Below are 24,567 nucleotides of genomic sequence, written 5' to 3'. Positions count from 1 at the left end.
GAGACAAAGGGAGGGTGATAAATCAATCGCTGGACTTGTATTACCACTAAGTAATAGTATTTCCCTAGATGTAATGTTCAACATGTTTAGAGCAAAACCGATTAAAATTCTCACCAGAATCTGTTCACAGAAACAATCAGGTCTATTTAGTAGGTACTTGGTGCCATCTAAAGGGGAAAATAGGCTTTGCACAATGAACGCAATTTGGAGAAAAACTTTTGGCATTCCTTTGAAGCTCTGGAGTCAATGGTGTGGGATTTATACGTTTAGTTTAGCATTTTTTAGATGTTTTAATCAAATAGGTTATCACTCTTAACTGTAGCAGACTTTTTAAAAAGAAACATTTAAAAATGTTGGTAGATACAAAATGCTGGAGTAACTCAGCGGGTCAGGCAGCATCTCAGGAGAGAAGGAATGAGGGACGTTTTCGGGTCGAGACCCTTCTTGAAGGGTCTCGACCCGAAACATCACCCAGTCCTTCTCTCCTGAGATGCTGCCTGACCCACTGAGTTGCTCCAGCATTTTGTGTCTACCTTCGATTTAAACCAACATCTGCAGTTTTTTCCCTACACATTTAAAAATGTTGGCTCATTTTGTTCATTAATGGCAAAATGCAAATGAGTTAAGACAGTCTACCGGGGAATAGTTTAGTTTAGAGATATAGCGCGGAAACAGGCCCTTCGGTCCACGCCAACCATCGATCACCTGTTCATGTTGGTTGTATGTTATCCCACTTTCTCGTCCACTCCCGACAAACTAGGGACAATTTTACAGAGGCCAATTAACCTACAAACCCGCATGTCTTTGCGATGTGGGAGGAAACCGGATCACCCGGAGGAAAGTCACGCAGTCTCAGGGAGAATGTGCAAACTCCACACAGAGACATCTCTCGAGGTCAGGATCGAACCTGGGTGTCAGGCGCTGTGAGGCAGCAGGTCCACCAGCTGCGCCACTGTGCCACACTTATTAAGATGACTCATCATGTAATATTGGAATGTTCAGTATAAGCACAATTATATGATTGACTTTGCTACTTCTCGGAGTCTTACAGTCAGAACCTTGGTCCCAGGGTGGACATTATAAAGATTAGAGGGCATAGCTTTAAGGTAAGAGAGTCAAATTTTAAAGGAGTAGGGGTCTGAAGAAGGGTCTCGACCCGAAACGTCACCCATTCCTCTCCAGAAATGCTGCCTGTCCCACTGAGTTACTCCAGCATTTTGAAGATGTGCGGGGCAAGTGTTTTTATGCAGAGAATGGTGGATGCCTGGAATGCATTGTCAGGGGTAATGGTGGGGGTATATGTGATGGTGGCATTTAAGATGCTTTTAACAATCTCCTTTTACCTTAGCAACTATTCCTAGTTTTCTGACATCGCCCACACTGGGACAGCTATGTCATAGAGTCATAGAGTGATACAGTGTGGAAACAGGTCCAACTTGCCCACATCGGCCAACATGTCCCTCCTGCCTGCGTTTGGTCCATATCCCTCCAAACCTGTCCAATCCATGTACCTGTCTAACTGTTTCTTAAACGTTGGGATAGTCCCAGCCTCAACTACCTCCTCTGGCAGCTCGTTCCATTCACCCACCACCCTTTGTGTGAAAAAGTTAGCCCTCAGATTCCTATTAAATCTTTTCCCCTTCACCTTGAACCTATGTCCTCTGGTCCTCGATTTACCTACTCTGGGCACGAGACTCTGTGCATCCACCTGATCTACATCTCTCAAGCCGAATACTTACAGAATGTTTTCCTTTCATTTAGGAAATGAGCATTTACTGAGCACCAGTTTTCTCTGGAAAGAGCTGCTGGCACATTATAGGAGGAACAAGAGTTTGGTGAAGGCAGAAGACATTGTTGTGAAGAGCAAAACTAGTTTAACACGCTGACAGGGAATCCAATATTTTTCAGATATGGGGTGAAATGTTTAAAAGTGCACTATTCTGCTTATTGATTACTTTACCGGCAAGCTTTATTTTATTTCATTTTATTTCTGCATCACAAGTGAAAGTGATTCTTCGTTTAAAAAGTTACTCGATCATTATCTTATGTTGTATAAGGATGTTGCAAATGTGAAGAAGATGAAATTTATTAACATTTGATTGTATTTATCATAAGGTCATGTGATAGGAGCAGAATTAGGCAATTCAGCCCATCAAGTCTACGCCATTCAATCATGGCTGATCTATCTCTCCCCCCTAACTCCATTAGACATACACAATAGGTGCAGGAGGAGGCCATTCGGCCCTTCGAGCCAGCACTGCCATTCATTGTGATCATGGATGATCATCCACAATCAGTAACCTGTGCCCAACTTCTCCCCACATCCCTTGATTCCACTAGCCCCCAGAGCTCTATGTAACTCTATCTTAAATTCATCCAGTGATTTGGCCTCCACTGCCCTCTGTGGCAGAGAATTCCACAAATTCATAACCCTCTGGGTGAAAAAGTTCCTTCTCACCTCAGTTTTAAATGGCTGTTCTAAGACTGTGGCCCCTGGTTCTGGACTGCCCCAACATTGGGAACATTTTTTCTGCATCTAGCTTGTCCAGTCCTTTTATAATTTTACATGTCTCCATAAGATCCCCTCTCATCCTTCTAAACTCCAGTGAATACAAGCCTAGTCCCCTAGTCCTGCCTTCTCCCCATAACCCCTGACCCCCGTACTAATCAAGAATCTATCCATCTCTGCCTTAAAAATATCCATTGACTTGGCCTCCACAGCCTTCTTTTGCAAAGAATTCCACAGATTCACCACACTTTGACTAAAGACATTCCTCCTCATCTCCTTCCTAAAGGAACATGAATGTGTTTACTGCAGACTGTACAAATTGAGAGTATTTTATAATTTAGATGCAAATTTATAAACAAAACATCATTTAGATTTTAAAAGTAAATTGTATATTATGAAACGGATTTTTTAAAATTCAGGAGCATAATCAGCACATTTTGCTTTGATTTTAATGCGATCTCTAATGTTTGAAGAGAATGTCAATGTTCCTAGATCAATTTTTTTTTTAAGTGTTCACATTTATATGTGCAAATAAAGTGTGTGATAATTAGAAATTAAGTATATTTTAACTAGGTCTGTTTAATAACACTTTTCTTTTTAGTCTTTTAAATAATGTATTTTCTACTTAAGGATGTAAGATTATATTTTTCAAATTAAATTGATCAGCTTTCCTTGCGCATTTTACTTTCATTGTATCAGGCGCATTTTCAGTTTGTTAGTAACATTCCAATTTGACACGATATGTTTTATGAATATCATTCGAAGTGAAGTAATTAATACTGGTTTAAAAGAATTTTCTTCTGTCCATCCCGATCTGGTGATATAATATTACAATAATGACCTTAGACTATAAGAGATGTTCAAGCAACAAAGTGGCCCTTGGAAACGTTCAAAATCATCAGTAGGTTAGACCCCACATAGGTTGCCATTCTTGTACTCAATCATCAAAGCTGCAAAATAACATTAGCTTTATGATCTCATGAACGTTGACCCTAAATTAGTTGTCATTCAAATTAACATTAGGTTTTTCCAGTATTTTTTGCTTCCACTCCAAGTTTCCAGTAATGTAGCACTTTGATTTTCATTATGTAGCGATAGAAATAATTATTAATGTGTAAAATCTACTGACAAATGTCTAGTTCATCTGTTCATCTGACATTTTCTCCATTCCATGCCATTCCTTGTGCCCAGAGAAATGTCAGAAATTTGCAACTATTCACGATTTGATGCATTTGTCTATACATGTAAATAGTGAATATTTTTCTTTTCCTATTAATTGACATCTGAGACCTCTTCTTACATTTGAAGAAGGCTAGATGGATAATTCTTTGGACAAAGTCATAAATTCTTAAAGCTTGCTGTTGAACTAACATGAATAATGAGACCTTCTCTATAAACATGTACAATCAAACATTGTCAGTAATGGGTAACACACTTCCCTCATCTAAATGTACTCAACATAATACAATATTAACATAACATTCAACTCGACACAATTCAAGGGCGGCACAGTGGTAGAGCTGCTGTTTTACAGTGCTAGAGATCGGGTTTGGTCCTGACCTCGGGTGCTCCCTGTGTGGAGTTTGCATGCTCCCCCCTGGGACTGCGTGGGTTACTTCTCCACGTTAGAGGCAATTTACAGAGGGTCAATTAACCTACAAACCCACACGTCATTGGCATGTGGGAGGAAGCCGGAGCACCCAGTGGAAACCATGTGGTCACAGGGAGAATGTGCAAACTCCACACAGACAGAACCCAAAGTCCGGATCGAACCCAGGTCTCTGATGCCAAGAAGCAGCAGCTCTACCATATCATATCATCATATCATATATATACAGCCGGAAACAGGCCTTTTCGGCCCACCAAGTCCGTGCCGCCCAGCGATCCCCGCACATTAACACTATCCTACACCCATTAGGGACAATTTTTACATTTACCCAGCCAATTAACCTACATACCTGTACGTCTTTGGAGTGTGGGAGGAAACCGAAGATCTCGGAGAAAACCCACGCAGGTCACGGGGAGAACGTACAAACTCCTTACAGTGCAGCACCCGTAGTCAGGATCGAACCTGAGTCTCCGGTGCTGCATTCGCTGTAAAGCAGCAACTCTACCGCTGCGCTACCGTACCAGTGCACCACTGTGCCACCCTTGTTAACCCATTTGATGTAAGTTTAAATGTTTAGGCAAATGCATTATTTTGTATTATCACAAATAATTTTGTGACTTTGCATTTTTGAATCCCAATTACAGTTAACAGCCTACCTTTAGTTGTGAATTCTTCACAACTTCCTGACTTTGTAGTGCATTGAACTAACTGAACGTTAGAATGAAGGAATTTGTTTCAGGACCAAAGTTTATCATTATTCTATCGTACCATAAGCACAAATTCATAATCAACATTTGAGTCTCACCTCTTTGTTACGATAATTGATACTGTTATCATATCCATTACCATGTGTGAACTTGGAGGCAGTCCGAATTCAATCCATTCTCTACATTTTAAAAACTCGGATATTCCGTTTCTGTTCTAGATTTCTCCAAAATACCTCTCCTTAATTGGCTAAGCACTTTAAAAACATGATACAATAAAATAATCCAATTTTTAATGAAGTTTTTATCTTGGAGCAGATCTGAGACCTAGCGACTCACCAATGATATTTTTCTGGTGTAAGAGCTTGTCCAGACTTGCCGATGCTTTGGAGATTTTACTGAGTGTTGGCTTGGTCTGATCCAAATTATTCTGGGCACTGAGCAAAAATAGTTTATTTTTAAATGGAAATATAATCTATGATTTTTTTTTAAAAAGGGTTAAGTGCATTATGGTTATCTGAGACCAAAATATATTTTATGTTATGTTTTATGTTTCTTTGGTAATTTAATGTTTTAAAAGTGCCTACTGTGAAAAAAACATATTGTTCATCCAAGCTATATTTTATGAATTGTTGTAATTTGAAGGTGTTTTTTTATTTTGTATGTCTTATTCATAATTTGTTGACATAAATTGTGATGTAGATGTATGCTTTGTTTGTAAATAAATATTGTTTAAACATTGGTGCAATATGCAATCCTGCAAGTATATCAATTTAAGTCTTAGTAAATTTTTTGCAGATTTTGATATAATAATTTCTTAATGTCATTCTTTGTTATTGGATTTCCCCTATATTTTACTTAAGATTTAATGATAATAGAAGCAATTTTGTTTTAAAACAATGTTTTATCCATAGCACATTCTTGCTAAAATAAAATATTATTTTTTTTTGTGAACATTCAATAAAGAATAGATTAATAGGAAGGTGGATTCAGATGTATTTCTTTTAGACATTTTATCTTGCTGTATTTATATGTTTAAAAAATCTATTATTCAAAATGTACCTGTGATTGACTCCACAATAAGATGAATAAATGTAAAAACCTCACAATGATGGGGAAAGTTTATCATGGGGTTTTGGACAACAGAGAGTAGTAGATAGACACTAAAAGCTGGAGTAACTCAGCGGGTCAGGCAGCATCTATGGACAGAAGGAATAGGTGATATTTTGGGCCGAGACCTTTCTTCAGAAGGTTCTTGACCTGAAACGGCACCTATTCCTTCTCTCCAGAGAGGCTGCCTGACCCGCTGAGATACTTCAGCTTTTTGTGTTTATCTTTGGTGTAAACTAACATCTGCAGTTCATTCCTACACAGAGAGTAGTAGACGATGGGGAGGATTACACCAAATACACCCATGCCAAATGTTCCCTCAAGGGGAATGTTCCGTTGTTTTTCTGACTTTAATGATGGTTAGACTTTTTGAGCAGGTGAGTCATTTTATTAGATTTTCCGTGTCGGAAAGAACTGCAGATAGACACAAAATGCTGGAGTAACTCAGCGGGACAGGCAGCATCTCTGGAGAGAGGAATGGGTGATGTTTTGGGTCGAGACCCTTCTTTTAGTTCAGTCTGAGTTACTCCAGCATTTTGTGTCTTCGATTTAGACCAGTATCTGCAGTTCCTTCCTACACAAGGAACTGCAGACGCTGGTTTAAACCGAAGATAGACTCAAAATGCTGGAGTAACTCAGCGGGACAGGCAGCATCAATGGAGAGAAGGTATGGGTGACGTCTCGGGTCGAGACTCTATTACTGGACATTTACTCAGGTTGTCTGGAAATCATTGTTGAAGTAGAACATAGAACATTTGAACAGCATGGTTTGGGAACAGGCCCTTTGTCCCTCAATGTCCATACCGAATATGACGTCAGGTTAAATTAATCTCCTCAGTTCATTTGATGCATTTTCCTCTTACTCTAATTTTTTTTTAATTTATTCCTTTGTGGAATTTAAATCCATAGAATAAAGTGTAAAGATTATCTTTATTCGCTTACTGTGTGATCTGGCGACAGCATTTATTGCTCCCTAATCGCCTTTGAGAAGATAGTGGCTTGATAGGGTGAGGGAGGATAGGGTGAGCAGCTTTAAATACCTGGGAGTCCATATCACAGAGGATCTGACGTGGACAACACACATTGCCGTACTGGTGAGTAAGCCAAGGCAGCGCCTTTACCACCTCAGACAGCTGAGGAAATTTAGAGTCTCTGAGGATCCTTCAGTGCTTCAACTCTGGGGCTGTAGAATGCATCTTGTCCGGGAACATCACAATCTGGTTTGGGAACAGCTCTGCCCAGGACAGGAAGGTTCTGCTGAGAGTAGTGCGTTCGGCTGAACGCACTATGGGAACTACACTCGCCCCCCTGCAGGACCTATACATCAGGAGGTGCAGATCCAGAGCCAGCAACATTATGGGGGACCCCTACCACCCCAGCAACGGACTGTTCCAGCTGCTGCGGTCAGGCAAATGCCTCTGCTGTCACACTGTGAAAACAGAGAGGATGTTAACTCTCATATCACCAGGGACTAATTTAATTTACTCTATTAATTTATTTTTTGTGTTTTAAAAAAAAAATTCCATTCTGTTTTGTAGTTTAGCACAATCCGCAGGCGTTGCCACTTTCATTTCACTGCACATCTTGTATATGTATGTGACAAATAAACTTGACTTGACTTAACTTGATACCTGGAGCTACGGCAGTCATTCTAGTGTATTAGTCTTAGATTTAGTCTTAGCACTAGAGACATGGGTTCAATCCTGATCTCGGATGCTACCTGTGTTCAGCCCAAACTGAACACAACTCTGAGCAAGTTCATTGCTCTCTGCAAGGTCCTCAGCTCTGCATTGGTGCTCCAATAGAGGAAATCGCAATAGGTGCTCCATAGTTTGTGGTTCAGTGCCACATATGCAGGTGACGTCTTCAGTGTCTATATATATATATATAACCCCACTTCTTGAGAGTGGCTTTACAACGACCAGTACCAGCTCTCAGTCTGTTGAGGTATTTCCATTCGGCCCCAGGAGGAAGTTCTTCTTTGCCACTTATGGACATGGATGTCATTGATGGGAGATTGGCTAGTCTCTCTTCCCATAATGCAACTCTAGTACCTTCAGCTTCAGCATTTGGTTCAACTTCGTTGCGGAAGCTTTTCCTGGACTTTAGCCGACTATTTGGCATGGAGCTAGTATAGGGGGTGAGGAGAAGGAAAATATAGAGGAAAAAACTGGTCAGATTGGGAGGCAGAACAAGAATGCCCCAGCACAATGGGGTAGGGCAAGTCTGAACGGCATTTATTTTAATGCAAGGAGTATTGGAAGCAAGGGGGGTGAATTGAAGGTGTTACTGAACACATGGGAGTACGACATTGTTGCCATTACGGAAACATGGTTGAAGGAAGGGCAGGACTGGCAGCTCAATATTCCAGGACATAGAATCTTCAGGAGAGACAGAGAGCAGGGAAAAAGGGGAGGGGGTGTTGCAGTATTAATCAAAGAATCTATTTCTGCTGTAAGAAGGGATGACATATTAGCGGGTTCCTCAAATGAGGCTATTTGGGTGGAATTGAGAAATAGAAAAGGGGCATGCACCTTACTGGGTGTATACTACAGACCCCCAAACAGTCAGAGGGAAATAGAAGAACATATTTGTAGGCAAATCTCGGGGGTGTGTGAAAACAACAGGGTAGTAATAGTAGGGGATTTCAACTTCCCGAATATTGATTGGGATAGCCAAAGTGTCAAGGGCCCTGAGGGTGCAGAGTTCCTAAGGGACATCCAGGAGGGCTTTTTGAGCCAATATGTTGAAAGTCCAACAAGGGAGGGGGCGGTATTGGACTTAATCTTGGGAAATGAGGCCGGACAGGTGGCTGAAGTGTCAGTGGCAGAGCATTTTGGTGACAGTGATCACAATTCAGTGATATTTAAGGTGGTAATGGAAAAGGATAAAGAGGGACCAGAGGAAAGAGGAAAATTTCTAAATTGGGGCAAGGCCGATTTTAATCTGATAAGGCAGAAGTTGGCCCTGGTGGACTGGGATCAGCTTCTCGTGGGGAGGACCGCATCAGAACAGTGGGAGTCATTCAAAGGAATAATTGAAAAAGTACAGAGGAAGCATATTCCCCTAAAGTTTAAGGGTGGGACAAACAAGTCCAAAGAACCTTGGATGTCGAACGATATAGTAGGATTGATTCGAGAAAAAAAAGGGGGGCTTTTGGAAGGCATAAAGAACTTAAGGCACAGACATCATTAGAGGAATACAGAAGGTGTAGGGCGGTTCTTAAAAAAGAAATTAGGAGAGCAAAAAGGGGCCATGAGATAGCACTAGCGGGCAAAATAAAAGAAAATCCCAAAGTGTTCTCTAAGTATATTAAGGGTAAGAGGATAACGAGGGAAAGAGTGGGGCCCATCAGGGACCATAGTGGAAAGCTGTGTGTGGAGCCAGAGGATGTAGGAGATGTTTTAAATGATTTTTTTGCATCTGTTTTTACGAGGGAGGAGGGCGATGCGGACTTAGAAATGGAGCAGGAGGGTTGTGATGATCTTGAGCATATTGCTATTGACATGGAGGCGGTGCTGGAGGCTCTGGCAGGCTTAAAAGTGGATAAGTCTCCGGGCCCTGACGAGATGTATCCCAGGATGCTGAGAGAGGCAGGGAGGAGATTGCGGGGGCTCTGGCACAAATTTTCAGAGCCTCTCTTGCAACAGGGGATGTACCGGAGGACTGGAGGATAGCTAATGTGGTGCCATTATTTAAAAAGGGCAGTAGGGATAAACCTGGGAACTACAGGCCGGTGAGTCTGACATCGGTGGTGGGGAAGCTGCTAGAAAAGATTCTGAGGGACAGAATCAGTCTTCACTTGGAGGATCGAGGGTTAATTAAGGATAGTCAACATGGCTTTGTTAAGGGAAGGTCGTGTCTGACTAACTTGATTAATTTTTTTGAAGGGGTGACCAAGGAGGTAGATGGGGGTAGTGCAGTGGATGTGGTATACATGGATTTCAGTGAGGCTTTTGACAAGGTCCCACACAGGAGACTAGTCAAGAAGGTAAGAGCCCATGGGATCCAGGGCACCTTGGCAAAATGGATAAAAAAACTGGCTTAGTGACAGAAGGCAGAGGGTGATGGTAGAAGGGTGCTTCTGTGACTGGAGGCCGGTGTCCAGTGGGGTGCCGCAGGGATCGGTGTTGGGTCCCTTACTGTTTGTAATCTACATAAATGATCTGGATGTCAACGTACAGGGCATGATCAGCAAGTTTGCAGATGACACAAAGGTAGGGGGGGGGGGGGGGGGGGGTGGTGAATAGCGAGGAAGGGATCTGCAAGCTGCAGGAAGATATAGATGAGATGGTCAGATGGGCGGAGCAGTGGCAGATGGAATTTAATCCTGAAAAGTGCGAGGTGATGCACTTTAGCAGAAATAACTTGGAGAGGGAGTACACCATGAATGGAAGGACCCTAGGGAAGACAGGGGTACAGAGGGACCTTGGAGTACAGGTACACAAGTCCTTGAAGGCAGCAGGACAGGTGGACAGGGTGGTTAAAAAGGCATATGGGTTACTGGCCTTCATTAGCCGGGGCATCGAATATAAAAGTAGGGGGGTAATGATGGAATTGTACAGAACACTGGTGAGGCCACAGCTGGAGTATTGTGTACAGTTCTGGTCACCACATTATAGAAAGGATGTGATAGCTTTGGAGAGGGTGCAGAGGAGATTCACCAGGATGCTGCCAGGGATGAAGGGCCTCGGCTATGAGGAGAGACTGAGCAGAGAAGGCTGAGAGGGGACATGATCGGGGTGTACAAGATCATGCGGGGCATAGATAAGGTAGATGGCGGGGAACTTCTTCCACTGGTGGAAGGTTCAACAACGAGGGGACATAGATACAGGGTAAGGGGAGGGAGGTTTTGGGGGGATGTGAGAAATAACTTTTTCACCCAGAGGGTGGTTGGAGTCTGGAACTCACTGCCTGGGGTGGTGGTGGAGGCGGGAACACTCACAACGTTTAAGAGGCATTTGGATGGGCACTTGAAATGCTACAACATTCAGGGCTACGGTCCAAATGCGGGAAAATGGGATTAAAATTAGACTGTGTTTGGTAACGGGCGGCACGGACACGATGGGCCGAAGGGCCTCTTTCTGTGCTGTAGGACTCTATGACTCTATGACTCTATTTGCGGGTTCATGGCCGAATAGGGGATGTCGTACATCTGTAGTCTGGCGATGGCGTTCTCCACTGCTTTCTGCACTGCGACAATTCTCTGGTGGAGCTGTACCAGTTAGCATATAGGCTGTCAGTTGATGTTGGTCTCTATAAATTGATTTGTAGGTTAATTGGTCTATAAATTGCCCTCTATTGTGTAGGGAGTGGATGAGAAAGTGGAAGAACATAGAGCTGGTGTGAACGGGTGATTGAGGGTCAGCATGTACTCGATCGGCTGAAGGGTCTGTTTCTATTCTGTATCTTTCAATCGATCATTCAAAACAATGAATGTTGTTAGAAACATGGCCCTTCAGACTCTGGTCTACACAAAAGGACACAAAGTGCTGGAGTAATCAGCGGGTCAAGGAACATCTCTGGAGAACATGGATAGGTGACCTTTCGGGTCGGGGCCCTTCAGGCTCAAGGTCCTGACCCCAAATATCACGTATTCATGTTCTCCAGAGATGCTGCTTGACCCACTGAGTTACTTCAGCACTTTGTGGCCTTGAATGAATGGTGCTATTTTTTCTAAGTCAGGGCCTTATGCAACTTTGGGCAGCACGGTGGCGCAGCGGTAGAGTTGCTGCCTTACAACGAATGCAGCGCCTGAGACTCAGCTTCGATCCTGACTACGGGCGCCGTCTGTACGGAGGTTGTACATTCTCCCCGTGACCTGCGTGGGTTTTCTCCGAGATCTTCGCTTTCCTCCCACACTCCAAAGACGTACAGGTATGTAGGTTAATTGACTGGGTAAAATGTAAAAATTGTCCCTAGTGGGTGTAGGATAGTGTTAGTGTGCGGGGATCGCTGGGCGGCGCGGACTCGGTGGGCCGAAGGGCCTGTTTCCCCGCTGCATCTCTAAATCTAAATCTAAAATCTAAAACTTGGAATGAAACCTGCAGGTGGTAATGTTTTCATACACCTGTTTGCCTGGTCGCATTTTTGGTGGTAGACGTTATGGGCTTGTGAACGTTGTTGGAATTGCCCATTAATAATCTGCTTAATTATAGCTCACACAATGTTTTAGAATTACTAGCACATCCTTTACCTGTGTTAGTATTGACTTGATAATACAAAATACTTGTGGTACATTGTATCTGCTATAATGGTGATCCATTGCAAACCAGATAGGAGAGCAATTAGCTTCTTGGTGTGTTGGACAAGGGTAGCTCTAGAATTTTTGTAATAGAGATTTTTCTTATAACAGAATATTACCTTAGGATTTATTATAAAATATATATTTTTAAATTGTTTCTGTTTTTCTCTTACATTGAATGTCTTGGGTAATGAGTGGGTTGGCAAGAAAAGAAAATCATTGTATGGCAGCTGGATTTCTTTAGCCATTCTACTGATGTCCTTTTACAAAGGAACCATTGGGACACTAATGAGTACTTTATAACTTTGTCGGCTCCAGATACTTTGTGCGCTTGTGTATTATACAAAAACAATGGATTCCACTGCGTCTAGGTACATGTGATAAATAAGTATTGTTGAACCATTGAGTTGATTCATCCTTAGCTGGTCTAATCAAGATACAACACAATCCACCATCTTGCAGTTGATTCTTCATACCTTGGTATAATTAGTAAATGGTGATCTATACGAACCTGTCATTATTATCAATAACCTAAGAAAATTGTAATTGTGATTAAGCTTTTGCTATGTTATGTGTAGGGCAAACTTAGAAAAGATTGGCGGTCGCGAGAAAAAGTGCTTTCACTGACACTCACTTGTTACCTGTGGGTTTTAGACACTTCTTGAGTCGATAAGGCTTCTTCATTCCAATTGAAGAGTCGCAAATCACAAACTCCCAATATCAGTAAAGTTGTCATTCAAAAGCTTGACGAAAGCTTCTGGAAATCTTGAGTGGTGAATGGTGAATTCTGTTGGTTTATGACTTTAAAAAATCTTGCACATTGTCTTTTGACGCAACTCCCTTGGTTGGAGGAGCAGTAACACGACAGTTAAAGAGGAATGGCATGGTGGCAGTGCGGTGGAGTTGCTGCATTACAGCACCAGAGACCAGGGTTCGATCTTGACTATGGGTGCTGTCTGTACAGAGTCCGTGACCCCATGGTTTTCTCCAGGTGCGCCAGTTTCCTCCCACACTCCAAAGACGTACAGGTTTGTAGATTAATTGGCTTCGGTAAAATTGTAAATTGTCCCTAGAGTGTAGGGTAGTGTAAGCGTATGGGGTGATTGCTGCCTGGTGTGGACTCGGTGGGCTGAAGGGCCGATTTATGCTCTGTATCTCTAAACTAAACTAAACTAAAAAAGAGATGCTTGTAACGTCAAAACTTATACTTGACAAATATCAGAAATTCTTTTGAAAGTAGGATACCTAATTAATTAATTCTTTGGAAAGCTGACACATAACTCAAATTCCAAGGGCAACTTTTCAAATGCAAACAATTGCATTGGATTAGAAAAATCGTGTTCGTTTTAAAGGCACAATATCTTTAGGAAAATTAATTACCCAAATGACAACTGAAGACGCTGGAAGTCAGTCTGACAAAGAACTAACTGAGTTTGTGAATCTGTGGAATTCATTGCCACAGTCAATGGATTCATTGCCACAGTCAATGGAGGCCAAGTCAATGGATATTTTTAAGGCAGAGATTGAGATTTTTGATTACTAAGTGTGTCAGGGGTTATTGGTAGAAGGCAGGAGAATGGGGTTGAGAGGGAAAGATAGATCAGCCATGATTGAATGGTAGAGTTGACTTGATGGGCTGAATGGCCTAATACTGCTCCTATAACTTATGAACTTATGTTTCTCCTTCCACAGGTGTCTGCCAGACTTGTTGAGTGTTTTTAGTTCTTTGTTTTTAAATCTGTTCCTAGCCTTGCTATAAAAAGATCACAGTGTTTTTCTTTTAATTCTAAGAACGACATTGCAAAAATACAAATTCACATTAATGAGTACATTTTTCTCCATGGTTTTACCTTAGTGCAAAAAATATCAACACAATGTAACTTTAAATGCTACATAACTCGGCACATTTCATTGTGGTGTTCAGAACGGGTAATTCTAGGCTATGATAGGAAACTAAATATAGTGATATCGCCATTGTGAGTAGATTATTGCCATTTGGGTTAAAGAACATGGAACCCTAGCTAAGGGTTTAATATCCATCTTAAATAATAGCACAGGGAAAAAATTGAGCATGCCAGATTTCCTTTGCATTTTAGCCATAGAAATTCCTTATTTTTATTAAACCACACGCATGAAAGATCAACTTTAACATTGACACAATCGTCATTACCAGGAGGCAAACAGGAATGAGTTGCTGTGCGGCCCATAGACCGTTTTTATTAGATTCACATAAACCATGACCACAAAAAAACAAGAATCAATTTGCTTCACTGCTGTTTTTAGCCAGCCCAATGTAAGCATAATAGCAAAAATATTTGTGCATTCAAGCAATACATTTAGAGTTTAAATACTGCATGTATCTTGGCAGTCTACATTTTCACATCGAGACTCAAATGCCTTTGGCCGTTTTATAAGTCTGAAGTTTCTTCAGTGTAATCATTAGACTTGCCATCATCTGACCTCACCGAAACCCGAAAATTGCGTCTCAGGAAGCCGCCGTATCGCTTTTGGTTATCCCATTTGTATCTCGGTCTGCCAATTCTTCTCATGAATCCTCCGTACCTTTTCTGCAGCTCCACATTTGGATACTCCTCGTCCGTCAGCTCCGTGCTTCTCTTGTCTCCAAATCCCTTCATGAATCCCCCGTAGCGCTTCAGTTCTACAGCGTGGGGACCATCCTCGTTTTCTGCCAGTTGGTTCTCCGTCGCAGTTGCAAGCTCCTGGGAGCTCCTCTCTGAATCAGATGCATCCCTCACGCCAAACTTCTGCAGAAAGCCACGGTATTTAAGATTTTGACCTTTTCCGCCGTCGTCATTTTCACGGGCCAGTAGTGCCTGGCCATTCACTCTGGTCTTGCCAACTTTTTTCATAAATCCTCCATAACGTTTTGCAGGGCCATGGAGCTGGTTTCCAGCGAATGACTCTACACTCTTAGTTTCATCTTCACCAGGGATCGGGGCTCCAAGAGCTTTGTCGACGAAGCCCGAAGGGTCAGAGTTGTACAACCAAAGCGCCCTATCACATCTTTCCCACTCATCGACGGTCAGCACCACCCCTTCACACTCTAAAGTGCACGTCTGAAAGACAGCAGTCAAATGACAGATTGTGTTTAATGTTGAATTGAACTTGCATTCGGCAGATAACCTGCGAAAGACATACACAGAAAGCTGGAGTAACTCAGCGGGTCGGACAGCATCTCCGGAGAAGAGGATTAGGCGACGTTTCGGGTCGAGATTCTTCTTCAGACTGAGAGTCAGGGGAAAGGGAACGGAGAGATATAGACGGTGATGTAGAGAGATATAGAACAAATGAATGAAAGATGGGCAATAAAAGCAAGGATGATAAAGGAAACAGGTTATAACCGCGCTATTACTGGTGTTAACTAAAATGGTAGAAACAGAGTAAAAGTCATTTAAAAAAAAGATGCTGACTCCCAAAGCCGAATTGTAGGGCTGCATTTGAATAATGACAACGATATTTAACCAAAAATTATTACTACACAATGTTTAGCTATGATTCATTCCATTCTGTCATGTAGTCCATAAAATGGCTCTCAATGTAACAAACAAGGAGGGTCCCAAACCAAAACATTTCCCATCCGTTCTCTCCACGGATGCTGCCTGACCCACTGAGTTACTCCAGCACTTTGTGTCAAGAATAGTAACTTAATCCAGTAATATAATTCCAGAAGATAGACACAAAATGCTGGGGTAACTCAGTGGGTCAGGCAACATCTCTGGAGAAAAGGAATAGGTGACGTTTCGGGTGGAGACCCTTCTTCAGACTGAGAGTCAGGGGAGAGGGAAAGTAGAGGCATGAAAAGGTGCAAAGAAGAAATGAATGAAAGGTATGAATAGAACAAATCAAAGCCAGCAACGATGATCAAGGAAAGGCGAGCCCACAATGGTCCATTGTTGGCTGTGGAAAAGATAATAACGAGTGGATAGTGAAACTAAGCAAGATGGCAGCGAAACTAGCAGGATGACTAGGGTGGGAGAGGGGCAGAGATAGAGGGGATGCAAGGGTTAATTGAAATTAGCTACACTGCGAAATATAATTCTAAAAGTTGACAGAAAACACCTGAAAATAAACACTCGATTAAAAATGATTGTAAATGTGTAACACTTAAATTGCTAACACAATTGAATCTGATAACATAAATTAATTTTGTCTTGACTACATTCTTAGGTTGACTAGTAAAGGAGAATGATATGGAAAAAGATTCAAGCTAACCAAAACGAATCAGGAATAGCATTTCAAACACACGGTAACAATTTCACCGAGAAACATGTATTTGTGGAAATCTAAAGGTTCAGTTTAGTTTTTTGTCCCGTGTACTGAGGTACAGTGGCAAGCTTATGTTGCACGCTAACCAGTCAGCAGAAAGACAATCCATGATTACAATGGCATCGTACTGCATGTCATGTGTAGCAAGGGACTGCAGATGTTGGTTCAAACCGAAGATAGACACAAAAAGCTGGAGTAACTCAGCGGGACAGGCAGCATCTCTGGAGAGAAGGAATGGGTGACGTTTTGGGTTGAGACTAGTTAGGGATAAGAGAAATTAGATATGGACGACGTAGAGAGATAAAGACATATCTTACTGCATAAGCTGTTGCTTTGCTCAACAGTAAATTTGCCGTTGACTTCGAGATCATTTAAAATAAGATGCCTCCTACACAAAGGCCCTTTGGGGGGGGGGGGGGGGTGGGGGGAGAGGAGAGGCTACATAAAGATGCTTATGCAGGATACATTTGAAAGTTCTAGTCTAGATGTTCAGTGTGTCCAAGAACAAAAAACATTCCCTGAATGTGTTCTCACCTAAGGTCTGCTACTGCAGCCGATAGGGACCGGAGGATAGGAAGTAAAATCATCAACCTTTAAATCCCCTCTTTTTACGCTTGCCACTATGTGTTTAATCTATTTTCTAAATACCCACAAACAATCCTGATAACTACTCATTGTCAATACACTACATACTTTGAGGAAACACGTGGACTTAGAAAAACACCACTCCAAAAATGTTTGGTGTTCATCTATGAATGCCACATTTACAATTCAGTCGCACCCAAAGTGCTGGAGTAATTCAGCAGGTCAGGAAGCATGAAGATAGACACCAAAAGCTGGAGTAACTCAGCGGGACAGGCAGCATCTCTGGAGAGAAGGAATGGGTGGAGTTTCGGGTCGAGATCTTTTTTTGTGCCTATCACTGGGTTAAACCAGCATCTGCTGTTCCTTCTTACACAGGCCAGGAAGCATCCATGGAGAACATGGATAAAGATTACACAAAATGCTGGAGTAACTCAGTGGGACAGGCAGCATCTTTGAATAGAAGAAATGGGTGACGTTTCAGGTCGAGACCCTTCTTTTGATTCAGTCTGAAGAAAGGTCTCGACCCGAAACGTCACCCATTCCTTCTATCCAGAGATGCTGCCTGTCCCGCTGAGTTACTCCAGCATTCTGTGTCTATCTTTGGTTTAAACCAGCATCTGCAGTTCCTCCCTACAACATGGATACCGGTTATTTATCCATGCTCATGCTTAGGTGACGTCTTGACCCAAAACATCCCCTATCCATGTTCTCCAGGGACGCTGCCTCACCCACTGAGTTACTCCAGCACTTTGGGCCCTTTTGTGCATTAATCCGCATCTGCATTTCTTTGTTTCCACATTTACAATTCACTGCTTCATCTGATGGTCAGTCTTTGTTACATCAGTATTCACAAACTTCTCCACTAGTTCCTGATTTGTTTCTCTTTGTTCTGTTCTGTAACTCATAGTAGGAAACTACAGGTGTGCGTCGTATTAATGCCTTTTACTTTCACTCTTTCATTTCCTCCCACCTAGACTACTGCAACTCCCTATACACTGGGATCAGCCAATCATCCCTGTCCCGCCTGCAACTGGTCCAAAACGCCGCAGCGAGAGGTACCCGTAAAAGGGACCACATCACGCCGATTCTGGCCTCTCTCCACTGGCTCCCTGTATGGTACAGAATCAACTTCAAGCTACTCCTATTCACATATAAAGCCATAAATGGACATCCCCCCCCCCACATCAAAAATCTTCTAGCCCACCTCTCTAACTCCAGGTCCCTCAGGTCGGCCGACTTGGGGCTACTCACTATCCCGCGGTCTAGGCTTAAGCTCAGGGGTGACCGCGCTTTTGCGGTTGCAGCTCCTAGACTGTGGAACAGCATCCCTCTCCCCATCAGAACTGCCCCCTCCATCGACTCCTTTAAGTCCAAGCTCAAAACCTATTTCTACTCCCTAGCGTTTGAGGCCAATTGAGGAGGCGCTGTGAACTGTTTTGTATGTGCTGTTGTGTTTGCGTGCTACTGTATGTTTCATTTTTTCCTTAGTACCTAATCAGATGTACAGCACTTTGGTCAACGTAAGTTGTTTTTAAATGTGCTATACAAATAAACTTGACTTGACTTGACTACTTGACAGTTAATGCATGGCGAATCCATCACAAATGTAGACCAAAATCGGCGTTATCGCAGCCGATGAAGTTGATTGCTGCCCTGGCACTAGATACTTTTGGATGTGATCACTTTGCAGAGCAGATAGTTATTTATTAATCCGAGTGCATACAAGGGTTAACACGGGGAGAAGGGAGGAGAATGAGGTTGAGAGGGAAAATAGATCAGCCATGGTGGAGTGGGCTCTAAAGGCTGGATGCCCCAAGTCTGCTTCACTGTTTTATAAACGTATGTTCTTATCAGAATACTATAGACAATAGACAATAGGTGCAGGAGGAGGCCATTCGAGCCAGCACCGCCATTCAATGTCATCATGGCTGATCATTCTCAATCAGTACCCCGTTCCTGCCTTCTCCCCATACCCCCCTGACTCCGCTATCCGTAAGAGCTCTATCTAGCTCTCCCTTGAATGCATTCAGAGAACTGGCCTCCACTGCCCTCTGAGGCAGAGAATTCCACAGATTATATTCACTATTATATATTCACAGATTATATATTCACTATTTAACGTTTGATATCTTTGTTTACTTTCCAGGCAAGATAAGAATTGCAGATAAGACGTTCTCCCTCTTTGCATGACATTACACAACAGGCCACGAGAAGCAACTGGTTGGTTTTTAGTAGACGAAGTATATTAATGAGTTCATTTAGTTAAACTTTTGGGTGAAGATGATCTTCCGTGGTTAAGTCGTGGAGTTTGATTTACTCTTCTTATAGAACTAGTGCGGTCGATGGTCGGCGTGGACTCGGTGGGCCGAAGGGCCTATTTCTATTGTTGTATCTCTAAACTTAAACCCCCCCCCCCCCAAAAAAAAATACTTGCTGATTTATTATATTGAGGTATGTTCCCACTCCCAGTCGGGTTATGCGGTTGACTACAGTTTGGATTGCAGCAACGCCGTGTACTGGTGAATCTATTCTCTCCGATCAGGTGAACATAACGATGAGTTACATGTGGTTTCGGGTACAGTTATCTTACCAGTGACTTGACCGAGCTGTCCAGGACCGAGTTACACGCCGAACACCATTTGGCGCAGTCTGCGTTGACGGTGTACAGCGAGCCAAGCGACAACGCCAGGGCAAACACACCCCACTCCATCTTCAACCCCTGCAGTAGAAAGAGTGAGAGGAGAGAGAGGAAAAAAAACAATCTCTGCAGCTTCAAATGCAAGATGTATAAAATTAACGAATTCGTAGACAAATATTTGACGAACTGGGGAAAAAAAACTGGCAACAGTGTGAACAAGTGGAAACGTGAAACTGATAAGATAACAGAAACTTTTTCAGTCAGAGAGTTGTGAATCTGTGGAATTCACTGCCTCAGAAGGCAGTGGAGGCCAGTTCTCTGAATGCATTCAATAGAGAGCTAGATAGAGCTCTTAGGGATAGCGGAGTCAGGGGGTATGGAGTGAAGGCAGGGACGGGGTACTGATTGAGAATAATCAGCCATGATCACATTGAATGGCGGTGCTGGCTCGAAGGGCCGAATGGCCTCCTCCTGCACCTATTGTCTATTGTCTAAGATTACATTTCTTTCTCGTTTCCCCGATGGTGCTTTGCCGAGTCCATGAGTTCACATGTAAAGAACCGTTGTGATATTTTCTCTCATCTATCATTTCTATCATATTGATTTTGTTGCAGTCTCCAAGACTCGGTCACTTTACAATATTTTATTGAGAAAGAACTGAACGCATTGAGAGTTAAGGTCATCAAATTATAAAAGTGTGTCTGAAGAAGGGTTCCGACCCAAAACGACATCTATCCATGTTCTCCAGAGATGCCGCCTGACCCGCTGAGTTACTCCAGCACGTTGTTTGTGCCCTTTACTGTATTGATCAGTAGAAAAGAACTGCAGATGCTGGTTTACACCGAAGATAGACACAAAATGCTGGAGTAACATTTCTTGCCGAACCGTTCCTTCTATCCAGAGATGCTGCCTGTCCCGCTGAGTTACTCCAGCATTTTGTGCTTATCTACTGTATTAATCGGTATCTATAGATCTTTCTTCCTACTCTATAAACATTACAAGCTTGTCAACGCGTTTTTGAAGCGTTTATCATCTGAACCCAGAATGATATTCGCATGGATAACCATTTAAATGAAGAGATTTCTAGTGCAGAGATTACATTTCTATGATTACTCCGCCTTGCACAAAAGGCATAGCACTTAGCAGAAAGGACAAAGAATGCAGAACAAATATATTGGGGGGTGGTGTCGCTACGACTATATGCTTTGCGACGCACACCAAATTTCAATGCTAAGATTCAAATTTTAGAGACAAAACTAACGCGGTAACATTCATGAAGCAAGAGAAAGTTTGAAAGGGGGAAGCGCAGTTCAAAGATATTTCTGATACATTTCAGATACCTGATGAAAGTTGCCGCACTGATTCATGATGTTGATTCCTGCATTTGAATCTGATGTCAACAAATGTCTAACGTGAACACATTTTTACCACATTTTCTTTTCAGCGGCAGTGCCGACCCAAATCTTGGGGATGCAGGCAAATATAATTCAAAACATTTTAAACATAGAAACAAGGAAAACAGGTGCAGGAGTGGGCCATTCGGCCCTTCGAGCCATTCAAGTGCCATTCAATCTGACCATGGCTGATCATCCACAATCAGTACCCCGTTCCTGCTCCCCCCCCCCCCCCCCCCCCATGTCCCTTTATTCCTTTAGCCCTGAGAGCTAAATCTAACTCTCTCTTGAAAATTTGTTTGCTAAAATTTAGAAATAAGGAACTGCAGATGCTGGATTATACCAAAGATAGACACAACGTGCTGGAGTAACTCAGCGGGTCGGGCAGCATCTCTGGAGATCAATGGATAGATGATTCTGAAAAAGGATCCCGACCAGAAATTTCACCTATTCCTTTTTCTCCAGATATGCTGCCTGACCCATTGAGTTACTCCAGCACTTTGTGTCCAAGTTTTGTTTGCTAATATAGCTTCTCTACTTAGAGTCGCCGGAGTCTAGAATACATTCACAGCCGTTATATTCCAGATATTGCTACATTGACATGTTGTCGGAAGGAACCGCAGATGCAGGTTTAAGATAGATGCAAAATGCTGGAGTAACTCAGCGGGACAGGCACCACCTCTGTTTAGAATGAATGAGTGACGTTTCGGATCGAGACCCTTCTTCAGACTTCTTCATTTTTGCGTCTACCTTTGGTACATTGACACTGTTTTTAATCATCAATTTATCGTAGGAACTGATACTACATGGTCAGACACAAGCAATTGCAGATGCTGGTTTACAAAACAAAAGACACAAAGTGCTGGAGTAACTCAGCGGGCCAGGCAGCATAGACAGTCAAGCCTGTAAGACTGTCCTGTTGAATAAATACACTCACATGCATTGTTCTATTAAAGCGATCCACTGGAACAAAGATGAACACGCTTTCTCAAGTTACCTGGTTATTCGGGAGGAGTAGAGTAAAAGAGGCCGTGATCTTTGCAGTTTGTGTGCGGATTTCCCCCTGGGGAGGATAAGGCGGCGTGTAGTCGATTCACTGCACTGGCTTCTTGCCTCTGTCCACCTTTGACAAGTCGGGCTGTGATCCAGGATTTCTAACCCGCAGCCTCCGGCGCCCGCTATTTATTTATCGCCGACGTTCTTCTGACATTTGCGACGTTGTGTGTGCGTCCCTTTGAGCCAATGACTACACGCACCGGATCATTATGAAGCAGCAATTTCCTCGAATACAATCAGCATGTTTCATTGCACATCCGTCGTGATCCGCAGAAGTGTTTCAAAGACCTGGGCAATTCGCGTGCTAAAAATACCCAGCGTTAAACGAAACGTTAATTACCTTTAGCTAATGTTACTTGCACCTTTTCATATTTTGAGATTTAATTTCTTTTTTTTTTTACCCTGGAAAGGTTCCAACTTCATGAGTCACACTCCCCCTCCTTCGCCAACTAATTGTCAATAAGGCAAGTGCAAACCATCAATATCCATCCATCCCTGCACCAGAAACGAGTTGTTGTTATTGTTTCCGAGGCTCCGATTGAAAGTTCAAGTCCTTTCTGATTGAATCCAACACTTACAGTTGAATTTCTTATCCAGCTTCTCCGCTTCTCATTGCGGGACGTTAAATCAAACGATTGTGAACGTTTAACGGCCGCTAAAAGCATCAGGTTGCATGTTTTACCCGACAATGCGGCTGGCAGTTAAACTTTGGTGCTGCATTAAAGTAGATATCGACATTGAAAAATATAAACAGAACGCTCAGAACAGCAAGTAACAAACACACCGCTGAAATTTGCTGAATGACTTAGATTGCAGCACGCCTCAGTTGAAACATGTAAATGTGTGCATAAGGGTTTTCTGTAAATAAATGTGCATAAGGGTTTTTCTTTTTCAATTCTCTGCCTCAGAAGGCAGTGGAGGCCAATTCTCTGAATGCATTCAAGAGAGAGCTGGATAGAGCTCTTAAGGATAGCGGAGTCAGGGGGTATGGGGAGAAGGCAGGAACGGGGTACTGATTGAGAATGATCAGCCATGATCACATTGAATGGCGGTGCTGGCTTGAAGGGCCGAATGGCCTCCTCCTGCACCAATAGTCTATTGTCTATTGTCTAATACCGAACTCATTTCGCCCTCTATTTCACGGGCACGTATGATTTATCTGGTGTTCGGAGGTATTTATTCACAAAATGCTGGAGTAACTCAGCAGGTCAGGCAGCATCTCGGGAGAGAAGGAATGGGTGGCGTTTCGGGTCGAGACCCTTCTTCAGACTGCGATATCTGGTGTTCGGGCTCTGTTTCCATTGATTCGGACGGAGAACGAGCGAAACCAGATTAAAAAATAACGTCTTTATCTCACTGGAAGTAAAGACATTGGTGACTGTAAAAATAAGTTGAGTGGGTTGTCAGTTAATACGTGGAATTACGAAGGCAAACCTAGCAAACAGCCCACTAATGTAATGTTTGGACTAATCAGTTTACTGCTCGTTGACATGAATAATAGTCTAATTCAGGGAAATCATTGAACCCATCCAATGTCCAAGCAATTCTAATAACGTTATCAATGGGAATTAAGATTGTGGTAAGCTAATCAATGGTTTCAAATCACCTGGAGCATGTATTGCGAGAGAAAGAGTTACAAAAGAATGCTATTATTTAATGTGTAGGAAGGAACTGCAGATGCTGGTTAACAACGAAGATGGACACAAAATGCTGGAGTAACTCAGCGGGACAGGCAGCATCTCTGGAGAGAAGGAATAGGTGGCGTTTCGGGTTGAGACCCCTTCTTCAGACTGAGGGTCAGGGGAGAGAGAGAGGGAGGGAAACGAGAGATGTATAAGGGTAAGGTGTGAAAACGGGAGATCAAAGGGGAAATAGACCAATGAAAATGTAAAATAGATCAGAGTTAGCTGGGGGAATGATTTGTCCTTTTTTGACAATACATCCAGATCATTGAATACTTGCCCCCATGCTGGCTTTGTGGCTAAAAATGTCACAGAGGGAACTGCAGACTCTTGCAATGATGGATGGAGCAGGAGATGGTGACCGTGGAGTAGGGTTGCCAACTTCCTCACTCCCAAATACGGGACAAGGCGACGTCACCCGTTGTCCCTTATTTGGGAGTGAGGAAGTTGCCAACCCTACCAACACGGGACAAGGGCGGTCCCGTACGGGACAAACTAATTTAGCCCAAAATATGGGATGTCCCGGCTAATACGGGACAGTTGGCAACCCTACCATGGAGGGTGTGAGTGAGTGCATTGTGTTCTCCCTGTGCTTTTGCAGTGTTTCTGTGCGATCCTCAACTTAACATTGCGATTCTCAATACCTCAGATATCATCTCAAATGTGTCCTTTCTCCATTTTGAATAGTCATGGACCAGGCGTTCCCAAGATAGAGCGGCCATGTTGCTGCTCTTCAAGATGCTTTAAGC

At 42.8% G+C, this 24,567-nt stretch overlaps 2 protein-coding genes across 3 annotated transcripts in view; one reads left to right on the top strand and one right to left on the bottom strand.

Annotated features, from left to right (window-relative positions):
* helz2a (helicase with zinc finger 2a) overlaps window positions 1-2,994 on the top strand; it is a 68,525-nt gene extending 65,531 nt beyond the window's left edge. For both annotated transcript variants that reach the window (XM_078419023.1, XM_078419024.1), the window contains exon 21: window positions 1,762-2,994. In XM_078419023.1, the coding sequence (XP_078275149.1) occupies window positions 1,762-1,886 (125 nt within the window). In that variant the 3' untranslated portion in view covers window positions 1,887-2,994. The remainder of the gene's footprint in view (window positions 1-1,761) is intronic.
* An 11,055-nt stretch (window positions 2,995-14,049) lies between these two features.
* pdyn (prodynorphin) lies at window positions 14,050-22,456 on the bottom strand. Its single transcript, XM_078419344.1, has 3 exons — window positions 22,078-22,456; window positions 19,639-19,767; window positions 14,050-15,253 (listed from the first exon to the last, which is right to left on the bottom strand). Exons 2-3 carry the CDS (start codon window positions 19,756-19,758, stop codon window positions 14,585-14,587), a joined length of 789 nt encoding a protein of 262 aa, XP_078275470.1. The 5' UTR covers window positions 19,759-19,767; window positions 22,078-22,456; the 3' UTR covers window positions 14,050-14,584.
* Between the last annotated feature and the right edge of the window lie 2,111 nt (window positions 22,457-24,567).

This window comes from Rhinoraja longicauda, chromosome 22 (genome assembly GCF_053455715.1).
Source record: "Rhinoraja longicauda isolate Sanriku21f chromosome 22, sRhiLon1.1, whole genome shotgun sequence".
Taxonomy (NCBI): domain Eukaryota; kingdom Metazoa; phylum Chordata; class Chondrichthyes; order Rajiformes; family Arhynchobatidae; genus Rhinoraja; species Rhinoraja longicauda.
Note: the sequence above shows the minus strand (reverse complement) of the source record. Positions and strands in the feature narration are given on the sequence as shown.

Excerpts from the sequence above, each read along its gene's own strand:
- pdyn (XM_078419344.1), bottom strand. The coding sequence starts at position 19,758 with ATGGAGTGGGGTGTGTTTGCCCTGGCGTTGTCGCTTGGCTCGCTGTAC. Across the intron at positions 15,254-19,638 it reads ACAGCTCGGTCAAGTCACTG|ACGTGCACTTTAGAGTGTGA; the intron begins GTAAGATAACTG and ends GCTGTCTTTCAG.